Source organism: Leptosomus discolor, chromosome 1, assembly GCF_034619465.1.
Source record: "Leptosomus discolor isolate bLepDis1 chromosome 1, bLepDis1.hap2, whole genome shotgun sequence".
Classification (NCBI taxonomy): domain Eukaryota; kingdom Metazoa; phylum Chordata; class Aves; order Leptosomiformes; family Leptosomidae; genus Leptosomus; species Leptosomus discolor.
Window position 1 is genome coordinate 26,166,184 of NC_141391.1, and position 21,121 is coordinate 26,187,304.

The window sequence follows — 21,121 nt, forward strand, 5'->3', positions numbered from 1 at the left end:
GAGCTTATGGGTTATGATAGGCATTTCATACTTAGTAAGTTCACTTAGGAGCTAGAGTGTTTAGTGGTTTGTTTTTCCCTAACGTGTTACCCTGCTGACCAAGTTGTGGTTCTATGATTTCCTGTACAAAGTGTACAGCTGTAGCATGTTTTTTATCATGCAGCCCTAGGCATTGTTTACTTCTTCAGCAAAAAAAAAAGTGGTATTGGTTGACGTTTAGGCAGAAGAAGACCCATCTACATCAATTTTGTTGTGATATTTTGTTTCTCTTGGATAGATGATCCTGCTATCTGATTTTGGTGAGTGAGGTACATCATGCTTTTTCATCTAGCCAACAGCTACAAAGGGACAGTTGGCAGATTCAGACAGGTCCCAGCAGATCAGGAAGTGTTAAATTATTTTCTCCAACTAAACGCATGTTATTGAACTGTGGGCGTCTTGATAAAAATGCTGATGTTCTTAGCCCACAGGACCTCAGCTGGCTGGTTGCACATCGTGGCTGCGTTACAGAGTAATAACCACTGTTCAGGCAAATACTTCTCTGTGCAGTTTGCTCATATTTTCCAAGGACTTACTTGACCACTGTGGCAACCTTTGGAGGCAAAAGATGGGTGGTGGTGTCACTTTTGCCTTTCAAATTACAGAGGAGGAGAAAATTGAGATCCTGACCCTATAAGTTTTCATGGGGGTGAAACAAAGGTTAGGGGGGGAAACCTTGACTAGTATGATGAAATAATACTAGAATTAATTAAAATATTAGTTGAGAAAGCAACATGAGGTTGCTACATTAGGTAGTGGTGGTTTATAAACATTTTGTATAGCCTATAGTATCCCAGTTATTATTGAAAAAAATGAAAAAAAAATACAGCATGATTGTTTTTCCATACTTGCTCATGTAAATGTAATAGTGTTTACTGCTATAAGGTAACAGTTAAATAATATACATTGCATATTTTTTAAAAGCTAACACTATGCCTGTGGACCATATTTCTGTAGGATCTTCCGTTGCTGTACTTTATGCAGCTTTTGGTACTTCAGTGAGCAATGTGGGTATTGCTTATGTTTATTCTCTAGGGAGAATCATGAGCAATGGAGTGTATTGTTTTGTCAGGTTTTATTTGTTTCAGTTTTTATAAAATATACACAGTGATTCCATATTTATAAGCAAATAGAGGTTAGAGAAATGTATTTTTCACTTTTATCAAAAGATATTATTAGTTCTTGTGAGGCTAGACTTTTTAAAATTTTATTTTTGCATTTGAATGTCTGAGTGCTTTGTAAAAGAAGAGTAATATGGTAATAAGTTAAAAAATAACAGTATTTTTGCTGTTTTAAAGATATTTCTTTAGCTATAGTCACTGATCTTATGTGCACGTAAATGCCACATAAAGAAAATTACTGTAAACAGAATTGAAGTTAAGAATTCTATTTTGTCATTTAATATGATGTGTTTTGCTCTGCGTGTTCTTTTAACTGTGCATTGCTAGTATGTTGATATGTTCATAAGTTCATTGTGTAATAGGCTACACTGTATTCTTCCGTAGAATTTGTGCAGTTATAAAGGAAATGTAAAAGCAGAAAATGTGTCCAACATGTTTTATCAAACAGGACTTGTGTGTAGTTAATGTATGCAGCAGTTCAAGTACTATCGAATGTAAATGATGAGGTGATATTGATGAAAGGAGGGGATTGAGGTCTCGGGGGGCGTTGATGACGGATTGAACAGAAGCGGCCTTGCACCGCACGTAACTCAAGTCTGTCGTCTTCACCGCTCAAAGCTGTAATGGGAGGTGGCAGTCTGAAATGAGTTGCCACGGCAAAGAGTATTATTTTTGAAATGCTTTCACACAAATCACTAGGCCCTGCATACAACTTAGTTTCATGCTTTAATGTCATCAGGAGGCACAAATTGGTGTGTCTAATTGTTTGCCACCTGCCAGCAAAATGAGCTGCCAGCCAGCCAGACGGGTTTGATTGTCTGTCAGCTCTTCAATAGATTGAGAGTGACAACATCAAAAATTTCACTTCAAACTCTGAAGCTTTGAGCAGCTTTTCAGAGACCTCTTCCCCACAAGTGCTTCTGGACAACTGCATTTTTCAATTAGTTTTCAATATATTGCTGCCTTCTGCCTCATCTGTCTTAAGGTAGCTGTAATTACATTATGAGCTATATAAACAGATTTCTGGGACACTGGAGCCTGGATCCTCAAAGTTATGACATGTCTTTTAACATCAGAATGAATTCCTTGAAAATGGCATCCAGGATGACATTTTTAGAAGCAAACGGTTATTTCACCTAGATTTGCAACTAAAGGAGTATAACTCACCAATAATTCCTTTTTGCTTCTCATCTTTTGTCTGACGAAAATCAATCCCCATTGTTGATTTTTAGGGTTTGGAGATTTCTCATTTCTGGTTTGGAGGGTTTTTTTGTCAATTTGCATTTGTCCTGCTTGATGCAACCTAGACCATTAACATTTCTCAATTTATTTGTGATTCGACCCAGTACTGCATTGTGAAGATTATGTTCCACTCCACTTTTTAGTAGTACAGAGTTTTTAGAGGGGTGCTATTATTTATATTGAGAGTGCTCATGGGTTTGTGTCTCATTTATTATGTTTTCTAAGTGAGGTAATTTACACATATTTTCTGTATATAGCCAAATTATTTCAATAGGAAGCATGCTTGCATAAGCAGAAAATCTTGAGTCCCTGGAAATAAGATCAGTTATTTCTGCTGCTATTAAATAACTTCTTCCCTTTTAATTCATTATCACTTCATGAATTGGAATACTATGGGCTTACATAGTTTACATGCTCAGTAAAGTCTTTACAAGCATATTTTGAAATTTTTTGAAGGGCACACTTTCGAAGTATTTTAGTCTTGTTGGGTTTTTTGGGGTTTTTGGTTTTTGTGTTTCTTTTCCCATAGAAGGTCCTTGGGGCCAGTTTTAAAGGCATTTATAAGCTAAAAAATGTGGACGTCTTGTGAAATCCAGGCAGGGCTGATACATGTTCTGCCAGTTAGTCCAGAGAAAGAAGGTCTTCAGAAACTATGTTTAGTATGTTTTATGTATGTAGGCTATATTTAGAAGCACTACTTGGAGTATCTATGTGCTTTACTAGAGTAAACTTTTTTCCTTCCCCCTTTTTTTTTTTTTTTAATAAAGCGAGAAAATGCTCTGAAAGTTCAAATAGAGAAGTCCAATATTTATCTGTTGCATTACTGGCTGCCTTTGGGAGATCATTGATGTGCACTGATCTACACAGTGATTTAAATAAAATAGCTAAATGAGGAGGTTATATTCCTGTTAGAGTCATTAGAGCCTCCAAAAGATGGTTGCTGAAAAATAGATTTGATTTTCCTGAAAACTTAATAAAAATGAGTTATGAAAAAAAAATTTAGTCTTCTCCCAACAGAAAAGATTATTTTTTAAAGTTCATAACGAAAAATAATTGCAGAAAACAGAGCACCTTTCCCATGAATCAAGAAGCAACAGTTACAGGTGCTATCTGTACTTAGTCATTGCATTCCCCGTTACTGTGGGTATCACAGTAGTTTGTAAATATGTGAATGGAAAAACCTAATCAGTAGTGTGGGAATTAAGTGATTCATCAGGGGTTCCAGTTCACTCTCAGTAATTTTCCTTATCTTTGTGCAGTGGAGATTGTGATCCAAAGGAAAGACTTGAGCTCCTCTCTCTAGAATATCTTTCCTAAGGTAGCAGTTAAAGTACACTCCAGAGAATGGGAGGTATGGTTTCAGATCCTGTTAGACAGAGAAAGGAGCTGAAGTTGTATTGTCTGTATTCCTGGAGAGCGTCCTAGCCACTCATTTACTAAATGAAATGGGGGACAAGATGGAAGCGCACCTCCATCTCAGCTGTTTGTTTAGAACAAATTCATCCTAAATTTATGAATAAGTTCAAGTCAACCAAAATTTGGTATATTAACCCTCAATTTTTTTCATCAAGCTGTAACCATATTCCCCTTGTCCATCATTTAGTAATCTCTACACAGGTAGCTCTTTCAAAACTCTTCTTATAACCTGTGTGATATGTATATTTTTATATCCATATGCACAGAGCTGTAGGTATATCTCAACTGAAGTTTTATGTGTCTGTTCTTGGGAGAAACCAGCATCTCTCTACTCTCTAATATGATTCACTGGAGGTATACAGATGAAAATTGTACCCAATTTTTGTCTTGCTTTTTTACTCCAATAGGCCTCTGTAAAATCAGTGTTGAAACTGTATTGACTTTTACACGACTGCTGCCTTTTAGCTCTTCCTTTTGGGATTTTTTTTTGCACCATATATAGAGGATTAGGTTCCTCACCCATCCCCATTCTATACTTCATACTGATTGTTTCTTTAAAGTTTTTTTTCTTTATTTGATGATGTTTCTGGCATTTAATACATGACATTGTCACTTATATTCTGTTCACGTACTTTGAACTTACTAAATTTCCAGTATTTCCAATTTCTCTGTACAGCCAAGACCATCCATCTTTCTTGATATTTAGCTTTTTAATCTCTTACAGTTTTTCCTTATTTCTAGCCAATATTTTAGATCATTTTAGTTAGATGTTTCAGATAATTTATCCTGAATGCAAATCTGGGAGCGAAGATCAACGATCTTCATGTCCTTGTCCTAAAACCACACCAGACGTAATTTGCTTTCTTCTATTTAGAAACAAGCGATTTGTGTTTAGTAGATTAGGATCATTTTAGATGCTTTAAGATTTGGATGCTTTGATGAATGTATGCTATCAAATGCTTGAAAGAATGTATAATAACGGATATTTAGCACTAAGGTTCCATTTGCAGTCTCAAAGTCTATATCCTAAGTCTCAAAGATTATATCCTTCTGTGAGCCTTCCATATCTCTTCATCATACCTCACATTTTTTTAATCCATTTTTTCTTCTCCATGGCTGTTGACTCTTAAGTTACATCTTCCTTGATTTCAGATTAATCTTATCTTAATACAGTTAGCATTGTCAGAATGTTTTATAAAGTCAGAATGTTGTATAAAGTAGAATTCAAAAGGTGATGTTAGTACCCACTAACAATCACTTGTTACAGACACAAATCACAATCTGGGACAGAAATCAGAAAGAACAGTGGGTAGTCAGCAATATACATGTTTCATAAAGGACTGGACATGTACACAGGTATGCAGAATATGAATAACTTTCAGAGGAGAAATACTAATCTTTCTCTTTAGAGATTAAATCTAACTGTAGGAACAAGGTAAAATGTAATATAGCAAATTATCCCTCATTTTCTACTGTGATTTTTTCTGAAACATCTGGCAGAAGTTGCTATTTGACACAGAGTACCTCTGTGAAAAAATTACCTGAAGTCAGTACTGCTTTTTGAAGAGCACTTCTTGAAAATCCTCATGCCTTCTGCTGCTGTGGGGGAGGAAAGGAGGAGCAAGAATATTAATTCAGCCTTAAGAGGTTTCACATATCCCAGAAGAGCATAAAGTGATTCTAATTTAATTGCTGCTGCTCAGATAGGTAGCACAAGATATCCAGTAGTGGAGGCTTGTCTCTGACCTCTTGATTGACCAGAGTGATTAGGTTGGAAGGCCTTTAAATTTTGAAATGGAGAAGAGGTACATAATATGGATCACAGAGAAAGAGAGAGAAAATATAATGCTGCATAACCTGATTTGTGTGTCACCAGCACTGGGTAGCTATATTTTTAAGGAAAGTTAATTTGAGAAAGTATTTTTTTTTAGTTTCCACTTTCTCTTTTTTTGGTTCAACATGTTGATGGTATTGTTTTCTATCTAGTTATTTTATGTGAATTTCTAAACCCCAGAAGAATCTTGTAGCCATTTGCTGAGGTTATTTAATGAACCAGCAATGCACGAGTGGTATGCAGATTGAACCAACAACACTCATCTTATCATGATATAAATTACGATGACTTCAGGCTTAGTTTTAAAATTTGAAAAGGGCACTTGTAAAATAACAGAATAGTGGTTAGTAGTCACAATTCTTTTTAGAATTGTAAAGCACCTGATGAACAGAGACATAAAATCAGTTGCAATGGCCAATTACTACTAAGCTTTTGCTGACTAAATCATGTGAGATCATTTGAGACCATGATGATGTGATTCAGAAAAATGTGGACACGTTTGGAACATTTAGGATGTCCGAAATATATTGTATAAAACAAGGCCTAAAATGAAATTATGGAACTGTATACAACCTTTTGTTCTAGTCTGTAGTTTTCTGTTCCTCGTGAAAGAAATACCTGAATGTCTGACAGATATGTGTAAGGTATCTATCACATTAAATTCTTTCCTCCATTCATATTATGCTCAGCTAAATAGCTATATTTCCTTCATAAATCTGATTATTTTTGATTTCCCTGTTTTCACCTTACAAGTGGTTTGATTGGTTAACAGAAGGTTTTCTTTACTTTAAAGCAGTCAGTTATCCTCTTTCACCTTTCTTGTTCTGCTTTTCCTCTGATTGTTTTGAACATTTTTGACCATTCTGTTGTGTTGTTCTTACAGTTTTTCAGTCTTCTTCATCTGGATGTCATTCTGTATTCACTTGCTGCATTTTGTTTTATCAGTAGGAATGAGACATTTTGACAGGGTCATCATGTATGACATGTCAGTAAGCTGCATTTTCTTTCAGTTTAGGATGATAATGTCTCATTGATTTTGCTTATTCTTATGGTAGAGAGGTTTCTCTTGATGGTTCTTGATAATTTGTAATTTAATAAGACCTGTCTTAATGTCCTGATTCAGAGCTACGAAAGAATGTCAGCCATATGTACAGCGTTAGTATTTGTGGAATCTGGGCAAGATTGTCCTTTCTGGCTATGGGAGCTGATTTTCAGTCTTAAACTATGCTCCTATAGGAGGCCAGTACATTTGAGTGTTGGACTAGATGACCTTTAAAGGTCCTTTCCAATCCAAACTATTCTATGATTCTGTTACATCTGAAGAGTGAAGCTGATGTGTGGTCTTTACTATGGAAAGTCAGGTGATCTTTTGGATACTCTGAAAGACCATTGGGCTGTCTGAAGATAAGGAAGAAGACTTTGAATTTAGCTTCATCTTCTTTGGAAAAGTAGCAGGAAAATAGGGAATACTTTTGCAGCAACTGTATCAGCAATTTAGCAGATAGAATACCGGACCTTATAGGAGGAAAAAATTATTTCACTTAAAATAAAACCCAAACCAAATCAGATCTCACTCACTCACACTTTGTCTCACGTTTGCGAACACTAGAATGAGAGTGTATCTAAGGAGTCTGTCCAGCAGTCAGGCACCCCCCAAGTTTGTGCCTAGATGCTAGGTCCAGGATCTCCTGCAATGACGTGGAAAGCATGGGACTCCTGCTGTCAAGTCTTCCTCACACCTCCTGGGTTCTTTGTAGGTTGGCAACTATTTTCACATTTTGGGTATGCCTTTTTTTACCCTTATGGAGCTGCCAACAGTCTCTCTGTCCTTCCCCACCTCTTTCAGTCATCACTGTTCACTGTTTTTGTCTCCAAGGTCTGGTTATCTTGTGAAGCTACACACAGGCCTGTGCTCTTGACCTGATAATCCATGTGCCATTAGCACATGCTAGTCTAAGACCCCTTCTTGTGCCTCAGCACCCAAACATTCACATTCGTTTTTCATTCACATCAGTCTTAGCCTTTCTATTGCAGTTCTCTACAATGATGCCGTAGGTAATGATAGTAGTTTCCTTATGAAATTAATAGAATCATGAGATGCTCCCACTTAAGAAACAGGTCCTAATTTCCTCTTGTGTTTCTGTGGCACTACAGAGACTGTGCTTTTGAGTAGTTATTCAGGAATAACTCAAGTTATAATAACTCAGAACTCAAGTATTTGATTGAACTATTAATTGAGCTAGAGATCTTTATGTGAGGTTAGGAGCTAATTTTATGAAATTTCATGGTGTTACGGAGCAGATTAATCTAACCTGTGTACACCCAGCTTTATTCACCTGTAGCTGCCGCTAGGTAAACAATCCATATCAGCAACAATTGTAAGAGATTATTAGCTACAGACAAAAGTAATTGTTTTAGGGTCACGTATCTTAATCAATAGCTATTGTGTTGTGCAAACTCATCTTCTCCTAATGTAAATCGCAGGAGACAGAAAACTATCAATATGTCTAGAATTAGCTTTCCAGTAGAACATGCTCCAGGGTAGTGGTAAAACTGTTGTTCAGAATGCAGAGACATCAACTGGCACTGTTACCTCTCTAAAAAGAGTGAGAAAAGGATTGGTTATGGATCATTTTGTACACTGTCATCATGGAAGAGGAGATCACAAAAAATAGCACTCGTATATAATTCTCGCAGAGGCATCATCAATACAATTTGCATCACCAGTCTTGAAAATCCAGGGAGACTGAGTATTTAGACATATATGAAGAAACTGCATTACTGTAAAAAATTGTTCTTCACCTTTAGATCCATTATGTGCCATCATATTTACACAGAAATGTAACAAAATAGTTACCAAAGGAACTTCTAGAGCAAAATGTGGACTTATTACCCTATATAGCTGCATTTTCTTGCTCTTTTATTTGATTGCAGTGATTAATTTTAAAGAAAAATGTGTCTGCTTAACCAGAAAATGTGTATGAGGATGAAAATATATTTTTTAATGTTTACAAATATGATATGTTTCAGGTTTGTTTTTCAGTCAGGTTTCCTACTGAAATAGACTTTTAGGATCAGTTTTTCATAGATAAATGGAAACATTAAATTGAAAAATATAAATATAGTTGTCTGCACTATGACAGCTGTCCAGTGTTGAAAAAATATTAATTAAATGTCTCTGTAATATTTTCCTGCTCCTTCCCTTTTAACATGAAGAGCAAGTCTTTTAGTTTTGAGATTTGAAAAAAAGAGTGGTTTAAGTTTAGGTGAGAATGTGTTTGTTTGAATGCAGTGTTGTCTGTATCTGATATTATGTCAGATTTTTTGTATGAAAGCCCTGTTCTCTTACTAAAAGCTTCGAATTCTCAAAATTGCTTTTTAAGCCTCACTTTTAAATGGACATGATGTTAATATTGTGAAAGCAAATATTTACTATGTTGCATTTTAGATGTTCAATTTACATCATGTGCTGTTGATTTATATGAGTATGAAAGTTTTCCAGAAGGTTAAGTGCAAAATTATGTTTGTCAACTCAGTTTGTAAGACCAGTGTGTGCATGGTACTGAAGAATCAACTACTGTATTTAAATGTTCAGATGACTGGCCAAAAATCATCTTAGTTATCTTCAGTAAGAGCAACAAATTACTATACTCATTAAGACTGCATGCATATAGACTGTCAGTATGCTGCCAGTATTTCCAACACTTAAATTTTCTTTGCAAATGTAGAACACAGGTGACAACGGTATTCACAACATATCGGTGAAGTGGTAGAGTCTTTCCATTTTGTGGGCACTGAAAGACAAATTAAGTTTCTCAGAATCACATGAAGCTGCAGAAAAAGGATAGGAATATGGTTTTAGGGTCCGTTAACATCTTACACTGTTTCAGAAAGGTTAAGAAAATTGACATTATTATGTGTTCCTCAGCAACGGCATTATAACACAGCGTAATTCCATCATAAACAAAAACTCTTGCTGACTCTGTTGTGCAGTTTTAGTAATCTGCTCTTTCTTTTTCCACAGGAGCGTGGTTGTCCCAGTAAAGAAACCCCCTCCAGGTAGTCTGGCTGTTACCACAGTTGGAGCTGCCACAGCTGGGAGTGGACTGCCACCGGGTAGTACACCTAATATATTTGCTGCAACAGGAGCTACACCAAAAAGTATGATTAATACAACAGGTATTGTCCTTAAATATTTTTGTGACCCTCATTTTTTCTTGTTTGTTTTTTGTTTTGTTACTTTTAGTGGTGTTTTGTTTTTTAATCATCTTTTCTGTTACTGTTTTTTGTACTTCTAAAACAAAAACCTGGAAAGATTAAATCTTGGCCTTTGTTAGAGCCAGTGTTTTCTCTTGGTCTACATTTATAATCTTTGACAGTGCCCATTGGACTTGCATAGCCTTAAATAAGTGAATAAATAGCCTTAATACTTTTTTATAAGCGTAGTTTAGAAATTAATTTAGCTAACTTCTCCAGTGCTCTGGAGTAGAGGATGTTTATATGATGTATATCCATTAATCCCTCCTTATGCATCAAAGAAAGTAAAGACATCTAGCTACTTTGCATAAATATATCGTAGATTGTGGAGGGTTAATATTTTGGGCAATTACTATTCGTCAATGAAAATTATGCTATGATTTTTGGAAGGATTTCCAGTAAGAACCTACCTAATTTAACTGTAGTCATGTCTTACCAGTAGCTATTTATTGTGATGTATAGAAGGAGGACAAGACTTTCTTTTTTTAATCATTTATAATAGTAATAATGGGATTGTCTACCATGAAGGAGCCTGTTGGCCATGGAGACTGTGGTTCCCATTCAGAAATGAATCCTTTCTGAGAGCAACTGATGTTTACTGAAAGTCCTTTGAAATGTCTGGCTATGGTGTGTTTTCTTTCTAAACTAAGCAAAAGCACTTGAGAGAAGAGCTCTCTTCAAGGGTATCGCAACTTCAGTCAAGGGTTGAGGAAGTGAAAATCTCCCTGGGGTTGCAGAAAGTGGAGGGGGAAGCTTTTAGCATCCTTCTGCTTCATGGAATAATATGAAGACACACTCATTTTTTTTTTTTCTTTCCTTTTGCAGATTACCTTTAATACCTGCTAATAGAACTTTGATTTTTCTAAGGATAAACAAAATCTTAAAATCTAATTATCCTGAGGCAGATGGGAGGACTGAATGCTCTGAATAATGTTATCACTTCTATGAACAGTTCTATTTGTATAGCTACTTCTGTTAATCTTGAATGGATTTCCTTTTAGGTACTCTTATGTCATGCAAAAAATATCCTACATTGGAAAACTTGTTTTCCAAATGATACTGAATAGTGTAAGCTTTTCAGTCTTCTCACTGATTAAAGATCTGAACTGTTTTGGCTGGAATGTAGTAGCTCTTCTTTGTAAGTAATTGCGTTTAAAAATCAGTCATTTCCAGAATACTGTTCTTAGTAGAAGACAGTATTGCAGATACCATGGTACATTCACTGTGGATTAAAAGCTGCTTTCTTTTGGTAGATCTTAGAGCTTCTTTTTTTCTTTTCTTTTTTTTTTTCTTAATTTTTTTTAAATGCAACTGTTTTTGTCTCCTAGTCTATGGATTAACTTGATTAAAGGAAAAGTATTGATTCAATGGAATTTAAGCAAGTGTCCGATTTAATTAGAACTATATGTGTACTGAACTACTTTAGTAAAGCCTTTTTATGCCTGAATTCATCTGAGTGAGTTTATTGATGAATTCTCTTAAGAAATAATTTGAAAAGTCCTTCCCCTCCATCTTTTTTAAAGATTTGATTTTTATATCAGCATTTGAGAAATGCTAAATGCATTAATGACAGTAAAAAAAAAATAGTATCACGTTGAAAATGTGTAAATACCTATTAGATTAAAATGCTCATTTTGCAATTTTTAATTAAGCTATGCTTACGGTAGTTAAAACAGTGATAATGTATGTCATTTTTTAAGATATATACATGAAGTATCTGGATACTTTCTGGTTTATATACTTTTAGTCTGTAAAATTATCTATGTTATTAATGATTTTAAAGTATAGAATTTCATGGAACAGCGCTTTTTTTTTTTTTTTTTTTTTTTACTATGGTAAAAAAGAAACAGTATACAATTTTTTAGAAACACTAGATGTCCCCCCAAACCTATTTGCAGTTGCTTTTACAGTATGTCACAGATACTCTAGAAATAGTGTTTGAGGTATATTCTATGCTGGACTTGTACAAAAGATGTTTTTTTCAGTTATTTGTGGATTGCAGTCGGTGTTTACATTCCATCTGCCATCTCTGTCGTAGTCAATGTCACTGTCACCATGTAATGAGATATATGTTACTGAAGTCCTTTTAGTGCTTTGAATGTATCTTTTGGGAGATAGGTTTGCTTCCTTCATCTCTTTATGTAAGAAACTGGTTTTGTAGGATTTTAGATTGAATTTCTGCAATTCATATCCGGATTCTCACTTCTATGTTAATCCAATAGTTCTAGGTCTGTTTGACTTCTCTTCTGGGAACCTAGCTGGTTAAAAAATTTAGCAACTACATTTTTAGACAATGTCCTTAATGAAGAAAATTTGACTTTGGAAAGAAAAGGGAAGAAGCAATAAAAATATGTTACCTATGTATATATGCATATAAATACACACACACACACACATACACAGACATATATATAAAGCCTTAATCTTTTTTAAGCTACCCTATTCCCAGATAAATTGCTATGATTCCTAGGTTGGAGACATAGTCTACCTTAGAATTTTGTGTTTCCTTCTCAGTGTGTTTGGGTACATTTACAATTTGCCTTTAGTCCAAGTCAGAACCCACAGTGTAAGCCACAATCCACCTCCCACTCATATTATTAAAACAGCAGACTAAATCAGATCCTAGTCTAAATCCTGAACCTCACCAGCTACTGTAGTGTCAGCAAGCCCAGCAAATTCTGCTGCATTTTGATACTGTTTTGAATGTAAATTTTCTTAAATGAGCTAGTCAAAATTCTGATCTTTACCTTAATTCTTTTATCAATACAAATTATTTAGAGGCAAATTGAAAAAAAAAAAAAAATCATCCCTGCTGCCACAGAATCTTTCACCATCACCAGCGTTTGACCTCTGCTTCACTGTTAGCTGGCTGCTTTAAGCAGTTAAGAAACCATGAATGCTTTAGAGATTTGCAGGAAACTGAAAAATAATCTATACCTGTGTAATGCAAAGGACAGAGATGTATCAACTGCTAAAACTGAACAGCAACAGGGAGTTACCAGTTATCACTTAAAAAAAAAAATGGCAGAATAGTGCTGTTGATCTCTAAACTGGGGTTCTCCAGCCCTTGTGGCTAACTTGGATAAATATTGCCTGTTGCCCTTATCTCTGATAACACTGCAGTCCCTCAGACTTTGAACTCTGACTACAAGACTGTTCCTTGCTACCTCTCTTGCAGTGACATGTGGCACGAGGACTGTGCATGAGAACAGGGACAGCATTTGTCACAGTGCTCTCACCACTGTTCATGGCCACACTGAGCCTTTGCTGGTTTGCTTCAGAGGAGCTGAACTCACAGTGCCGTTTCAGCAAAGATGATAGATTGGCATTTAGAGTCTAAGTTTAGCCCTTAGCTCTGACCCAGATCACTGAAAGTATAAATGTATGCTCTGTCTGCATCTTTTTTGGGGGCAGCTGTTCACAACCCATTGAAATGATAACCCCACTGCCCTCCCTACTTTTATGATCTTAACATTCTCCTCGACTCGAGGAAGGGAACAGAAAAAAGTAAAATTAGAGTCTTACTACTCCTGAGACACTAGTTTCCCCCATTACTTCCTGAAGGAATATACATTTTCTATCTTCTCTGTCATTTTTTAATTTACATTTTATTTTCTGCCTGTAGTTGCAACTGAGCAGCCGAGAAGTGTGTGCATATGTATATATATTTAAAAAGATAGTTAAACTTCTATTCTCCACTCAAGCTTATCTTAAATATACCTTTATTTTAGAAAGATCTTGCTTTACAGGATGATCTAAAAATGTTTTCATCTTTGGAATGTAATTTGGGAATAATGAAAATGAGGTAAGGATTTATTTTACCTGATTTTCAATAGCTTTTTAAGCTTATTATTATTATACTAGCAAAATAAGGTATTAAATGATATGATAATCGGAGGGAATGGTTTTAGTTGTTTTAGAATGAATAACATTATTTCCTTACTTAAAAGTAGATGAATAAGACAAGGACTATATTAAAAGTCTCTAAAAGTTATGTTTCTTCAGACTGAATTAAGACCTGTATTTTTTGGGGGACAGGTGCAGTAGACTCAGGATCTTCTTCTTCCTCTTCGTCATCCAGCTTTGTGAATGGTGCTACCAGCAAAAATCTCCCAGCTGTCCAAACTGTTGCTCCAATGCCAGAGGATTCAGCTGAAAACATGAGGTACACAAGTTCTATCTTTTAATTTTAATTTCGCCTTGCACAACAACTTCATACGTACAAAATAGTGTAAAAAGAAGTGTATAAAAATATATTTTAGCTCATTTAATATGCATTATTGTAGTTATTAATATAAAACAGTGTACTTCTGTATAATTTTTCGGTACTAAGAATGTATGTACTAAAATAGCACTTCACTGAAATGTCTAACTTTTTCAAACTATGCCAGACACAAAAAGTTCATTAAAAGTCATTTTTTAATTGACCAGCTTTTTACAGTGTTCAATAATGGTAGTAAGAATTGGAATGCAAGCACAATTTGTCAATGGAGCACTAGCAAACACAACCTCTTCTGAGCAAACCCTATTTAAGCTCTGCTTAAACTGGAGAGGACGAAACCAGACATGTATTTGTGCAGCTAACTAAATGGTGCACCAGATCTGAGTTGACATTGCAGGAGACACATGCCATGGGATAGCTAATGCCCCTTTCCTGACTGGCAGCCAGGAAAATGCCCTCTGAAATTCCTATTAAATATCTTTGTGTAATATACTACTGTTTTGTGAAGGTATTCAGCTGTGCCACAGCACCCTTCAAAGACAAATTTTTGACCTCTTCATGGTGCACACCTGTCTGCCCTAAAAAGCTGACACAGGTTATACTAAGCAGTTGCCAAGTGTCCCTTAGTTGGCCAGCCAGTTCAAGGTATGATTTTAAGAAAACAGGAGGGGAGATAGCAAGCAAGCTGGCTGTTCATGAGCTTGTAAGGGATTGTATGTTCATTCCCTAATTAACTAGAAAGGAAATAAACTTAAATCAAGGGCCCTAGGTAACCTGTAAAAAAAGTATTGGTGCTTCAGTGATTTAACACACCGCAAAACATGCCTGGTTTTGCTAGTCCTGTCTGAAGTCTTAGGTGAGTGGTGCAGGTGGAGTCACAGCAATGGGTGAGGGCCCAGGCTGAAATCATGAGGCTGTCCAAAGGTGCAAATGATCAAGGAGAGAATGCGTGGCAGTTCTTTTGCATCTTGGCTTCTTCATATGTTAGGACAGTGCTTTGCTGAACGTGAAATCTTTTTTTAAAATTCAGATACTGAAGTGTGTTAAAATAAAACTGGATCGTTAATCAGTTTGGTTTTCACTTATTTTAACCAATGCAATGTTCTTGTTTTTTCACAAGCATTTTGAAACTTTTATCCTGAAGTCAAAGAAAAACTTCAGTTGCAAAATCTAGATTTCATATTTTAAACTCAGAATTCGAGCTCAGGAATAGTTGTATTCTGACTAGTAGCTGAAATTAAAGACTGAAAAAACTTACATGGAGCACAATGTCAGAAATCTAGGTTAACAAACTAATCACCAAAGAAATGTCCTTTGGGGTTTTTTCCCTTTTCTCCCTCCCACCCACCCACTGCCAAGAAACAACTAAAACCTTATTTTGATAATAGATCATTTTTGTTTTTCTCACTTTGAATTCGTTGTGCTTCAGGTTTTATGAGATTAAAAATCAGAGTTGTTTGTGGGGGTCAGAGAGCATGAAGTGAAAGCTAACTTATCTAAGCCTTCCCTTATAGCAGCTGCATAGGAAAAGACCTGCTTATGGCTGTAGACTGAGCAGAGGAAAGTGAGCAGGAGAATGATTTTGGACTTTTAGACATTTAATAGTCTTGATTTAGAGGTAGACGCTTGGCCTGGAATGATGTTGGGCAGGTAGCATACTTGGGACTGGGACAGTGTGTGCCCCCACCTCTCTGCACTTTGTGACCCATTCAGCCAGTAGGTAGTAAGAACTGTACACAGGGTTATTTGGTCTTTTTGCTCACGGTTTTAAAAGTATTTCTTTTCATCTGATGCTGCTACTGTGCTCTTTCACTCTTTCCTGTCCCAGTTTATCACATTTATATATATAGAAATCGTATATATTTATATATAATATATATAATTTATTTTCCGCCTGTTCCCTTTAATCTGCGAAATAAATAATCTTTAATTTGGAAGCTATTAAGAGTTTGTTTGTCTTGAATGTCCAGAAATGGAGAGGAAAAAAACCAAAATGTTCATTATTTACAAAATTTCTTAGTTCAGTTGTGAAAACTAGTTGCATTAATCTCCACAGGGAATTCCCTAATGATTGCAGGATGCATTATGAGATATAATAGGTGTTAGAAATAGCTGTAGAATCAGATCAATCTCTCTCCTCTGTGTGTGTGTGTACAGGAAAGGCAGTAGATGAGCCACCTGCTTCCCTGAAATATTTTTGGCATCTCTGTATATGTTTTGTTCTTAATTTTGCTTGTTTTTTTCGAAACTGAAGGACCAGAACCATGGTCAGTTTTCAACATGTAAATGCACCACGGATTTATATGAAGGAAAAATCATTTGGGGTTTTTTCCTCTATTTAAATATTAATTTATATACTTTGATCTGTATTTTTAAACAGTGCTAAACTTTGATCTCACATTTTCACGGAATTGCCCACGAATAGATCCATAATATACAAGATCTCATCAGCTATCCATTTGACAACAAGATGTTTATTGATAGCTCATCCAAGGTGTTGATTAATAGCACATCCAAACCTCCCATATTACTTGATTCTTAAGTAAAAATTTATCTTAATTTAAAAACTTTTGAACTTGATTTTTTTTTCAATTGTACGTAAAGTTTGGAGAGTTAAATGAACTCTAAAATTAAACCTTTTAAACCAATTTGCAGTGAAAGCATATTTTAAAACATGATTTAGAGAAATCTGGATTAATCTAGTAGGGTTTTTATCTCTAGCAGCAAAAGCTTGGGGTAGAGTCATGTTGCAAATTAAAAACTCTAAGCTAGTCGCCTGCGTTTCAAGTATAGTCAGTAGAGGCTTTAGCATAGTGAAATTCACTTCAATTAATCGTCTATAACAAAGGCTGGTTATAGGACTACATCATTTAGAATATTGGAAAATCAATATCTGAATTTGAAATGGGAAAGCACATTGAGTGAAAATAAGCTATAGGAATTCAGTAAAATAATTTTAAGCTAATGAAGGAGAACTTCTGATGTGTTTATAATGTCAGCTTTCTTTTTAAATGTTGGGGTCTTCATGTGATCTGAATTTAAATGTCCACATTTATTTAGTGTTTATAGATAGCAGATACAGTGTAGAATTTAGATGTCAGTGTTCATTCTCTTAGATTGTCAATAAATGTGACTTCTTCCTATAACTGCACTTTTAAATGCCAATAATATTTTGGTGCTATAATTCAATCACAAAGAAAATCCCTTCAGCCACCAGCCCCGTGAAAAAGAAGAGCAAAAATTCTTAGTAGACGAGAATACATTTGAAAATGAGTATATAAAAATTTTACTTGTTCTGGAGCACTCTGTAAGTGCTGTAGAACTTACGAGGCTGACACACTGCTAACTCTGTCATGACATTTGCATTTACTTAAAGCTATTTAAACACTGTAAAGTTTAATCAAATTATGATCATCCTCTTTTCTAAAGAAGCTTACAGCAACTTTTAAAAACAGGTATGATTTTACATCATTTAACTTGTATTGTTAAAGGTTCTTCCAAACATGCTTTCTGTTTTTCTACAGTATCACTGCAAAGCTTGAAAGAGCTTTAGAAAAGGTGGCTCCTCTCCTGCGAGAAATTTTTGTTGACTTTGCCCCTTTCCTATCCCGAACATTGTTGGGCAGTCATGGACAAGAGCTGTTGATTGAAGGTACTGTTTCTACCTGTTTATAAAATTATATCAGTTTAGCTATTAGTAATTTGATGTGAAAAATGTTTCCTTTTCACAAGACTCTATATAGTTATTTGTGATAAATAAATGAAACAGTTGTTAATGTGTTGTGATTTCACTTCCTTGTATTTAACTTCATTTAAAGAATTTTAAAGTGATAGCTTTTGTACCCCTTTTTTTCCCTGAGATGCTGAAAATGCAAAAACCTCTCTATAATCTGCTTTTTCCTCCTCAGAATAATTATATTAGTATAAGTCTTTCAGCCTGACTTTGAGAAACTAGTGAAATATATAAGTTAAAAGTGTAATCAATTCCCATGGGATAAAGTAAATTGAAGACTATGCTCCAACATTATTGCTAAGCGCATCTAGATTTGGTAGGGACACTGTTTGCTCAGGTGGGTCAGCTGGATTCACACAAGCAGATAAAGAGTTGTCCCTAGAGGAGAATAAAAAGTGATGATTTTTTAAAGAAAAGTCTCCTTGAACACGTTCAAGGCTTTTTAAGGGGTTTTATGTGTTGTCTTTACTACTTCATAGTTACAAAATTTGGGGAACATAATGAATCCTTGCAAGTGAGGCAGTAATTATGCAGAAAGTGCAAATGCAGCAAGCTTGTGCAGAAAGTAATGAATCAGTGCTAATGCAGTTAAAATATTGATGGGGGAATTTGTATGAATATGCACTGATCCCACATCATATATACAGAGGAACATATTTAGTCAAGTAAACTTTTTCCTTCCGGAATTGTTCTTATAGACAATATTGCGGTTTAATGAGAGGTTTACGGCTGGACACAATGATCTTAAAGGTCTTTTCCAACATAAACAATTCTGTGATTCTATGAAAAAGTCTTATTAAAGCAAAGATTATAATGTGTAAAGTTCTACACAGAAAAAACACAGCATTGTGTTCAAGTTACAAAACTCTTCCTATTATACATGTGTTTTATCAAAACATTAGTGTACAGTCTTTCTATGGTCTCAGTTATTATTCCCCACAACATTGGCCCTCTTTCATTCTTAATGCTAAAAATATTTGCATCTTGTAACCGAAATCTTCTAAATAGCCTTTTCCTTTTTTGTCTAATTATTGTTTAATAATATTGTTTAATAATACCAAGGAATAGTATAGTAGCTTAGTAATTCTCAGAAGCTTCAGGATTTTATACTGTTTATTTTACAGCTATGAGTAAGTTGCAGTTCTTATTTAGTGACACCTGAAGTTAATGGTCTGAGATGCTCATTGAGAACATTGAGATGGCTGTAAGATATTTGATGGATTCCATTCTTAAGTCTCTTATTTCAGTGAAGTTGATTACAAAACTTGTAGCGGTTTGACAACTGATAAATTGCACTATAGTTTTTATACAATACAAATAAAATTGTCTTGGTTTTACCTAAGCTCTTCTGTGGAATAAAAAAAATTCTTCACCAATGCTGCTGTGACTTCATCTTTTGGGCAGATTCATGGTTTGAACAAGGCTCCAACGGTTTCCAGCATATGCCAAAGACTGAAAAGCTAAATGCCACAGGAACCTCATGACTATGTGGCAGTATGAGTTTATTTCCTTGTGTGTCCAGACACAGGCATGGTTTTGTTGGCTGTAGCATTGTTCCGATACCCACTTGGACTGCTGTTCCAAATTTTGTCCCATCTATGACTCAGCCATCCAATTCAGTCTTAGGAATCATTGTTTACCAACCAAACACTGAGTTTGAAAATAAGCACTGTCCCTCCCATCATGTTTCCTTAATGTTATGTCTAACATTCTCTTCAGTTTCTGTCTCGTTCCTGATTTCTAAGAATTAGTCCTTTCTTCCCAAGATAATGAAATAGCAATGCATAAAGAAAAAAAAATGCAAACACAGCTTAGACTATTACACTGCATGCCTCAGGACTTGAATTTGTTTACTCCCGCTAAAACAGTTGGACTTTTTTTCTTTTTAACTGAGAACTCGGCTGCTTTTATAGTCATTGTGTACTTCTCTTCTTTCTTCATTTCCTGTATGAGACCCTTGATCTCAACTAAACTGAATTCTGGCCTAGTAAAGTTCCGTTTAAAAGGGAATTCTAAATTCTCTCCTAGTCCATTTCCTGATTGACTTTGATACATTTCCTGTCATTGTTTACTGAAAGCCAGTGTTGGTCCTTGAAGTGCTTGAAAGGACATGCTCTCCATGTAATGACTCTGCAAAACAGAGGGGCTTAGTGGTGTGATGCAAGGTATGTAAGTACACAGAATTCCTGTGGGGCTTTGATAATTTAAACTTGATTTTTACTGGCAAGCAGAAATTAGCTTGACAGTTTTCTAGGAAATAGTTTAATTTGCTGTTTATGTGTAAAGGTTTTAGTTATAACAATTAAAAAGGAGCAAATAACCATTATTTAATCAAGTCTGAAGGTGCTGTCCGTTTTTCAAATGGATTACCACTAAAGTATCTCTTGCTGTCTCTAAAGCTTGTCCTTTTCTTCAATTATTCAAGTCTGAAACATAAAAATACCTTCCCTTCTCTTGCTGACTTTCAAAACCACCATATGGTATGAAGTCTTTCCCCTATCAGATTTTGCTAAAATCTGAATACCTTCAGGCATCCTTGATGGCATGTAGTTTTTTCTGAATCTCTTTCTCATGCTCTTGTACGTGTATGTGTATAAGAATTACTAAATCATTTTGGACTTTGTAAGAATATCCACAGGTTTGTAGCTGAGGTTTTGCATACTGAGGAGAGAGCACAAAAGAAAAGGGAACAGAAAAAAAAAAAAAATTTCAATGCTTCTAAAACAGCTTAATTATGCAAACTCTCCAGAGTATCTGGTGCTTTGAGATAGGTGTTTAGATTTATTTGGAAATGTGTATAGAACTTAGTCATCGTTTCACCTTTTTGTAGTAGATGAGATGTCTCAAACTCTTGGTGAAAAATCTTGCAGTCTTATCGTGCCATCTCATTTTCCTTTAGCTTGTATCATCATTATGTTCCATGGAAGACTGGTGGCTGTTTTATTGTTTGAGGAAATTATACTTAATATTTAATCAGTGGCTTCTTAACTGTTGAGTGGAGTTGAAATGAACGGGCTGCAATGATCTGGTCTGTCTAGAACAAAAACTTTGACCACTCATACTCAAAATTGTTAGTTTTTCTTGTTGGTTCATGTAAATTCCCAAATGTGACTGGTAGCAGAGGAGCCCTATCAAGTAGTAATCTGATGTTGCAAAATATTTATTGGTAAAACCCATCTATTTACTTACTGAAATAATACTCATTTTTGCTCCTTTTTCCAAAACCAGCTCTTTCTTCAAAGTCATCTTACACTTGA

The 21,121-nt window shown here is 35.3% G+C and overlaps 1 protein-coding gene across 6 annotated transcripts in view; it reads left to right on the forward strand.

Annotated features, from left to right (window-relative positions):
- Nucleotides 1-21,121, forward strand: part of NBEA (neurobeachin) — a 510,952-nt gene that overhangs the window by 210,609 nt on the left and 279,222 nt on the right. For all 6 annotated transcript variants that reach the window (XM_086481881.1, XM_086481883.1, XM_086481885.1 and 3 more), the window contains 3 exons: nucleotides 9,677-9,831; nucleotides 13,948-14,074; nucleotides 17,656-17,783. In XM_086481881.1, the coding sequence (XP_086338007.1) occupies nucleotides 9,677-9,831; nucleotides 13,948-14,074; nucleotides 17,656-17,783 (410 nt within the window). The remainder of the gene's footprint in view (nucleotides 1-9,676; nucleotides 9,832-13,947; nucleotides 14,075-17,655; nucleotides 17,784-21,121) is intronic.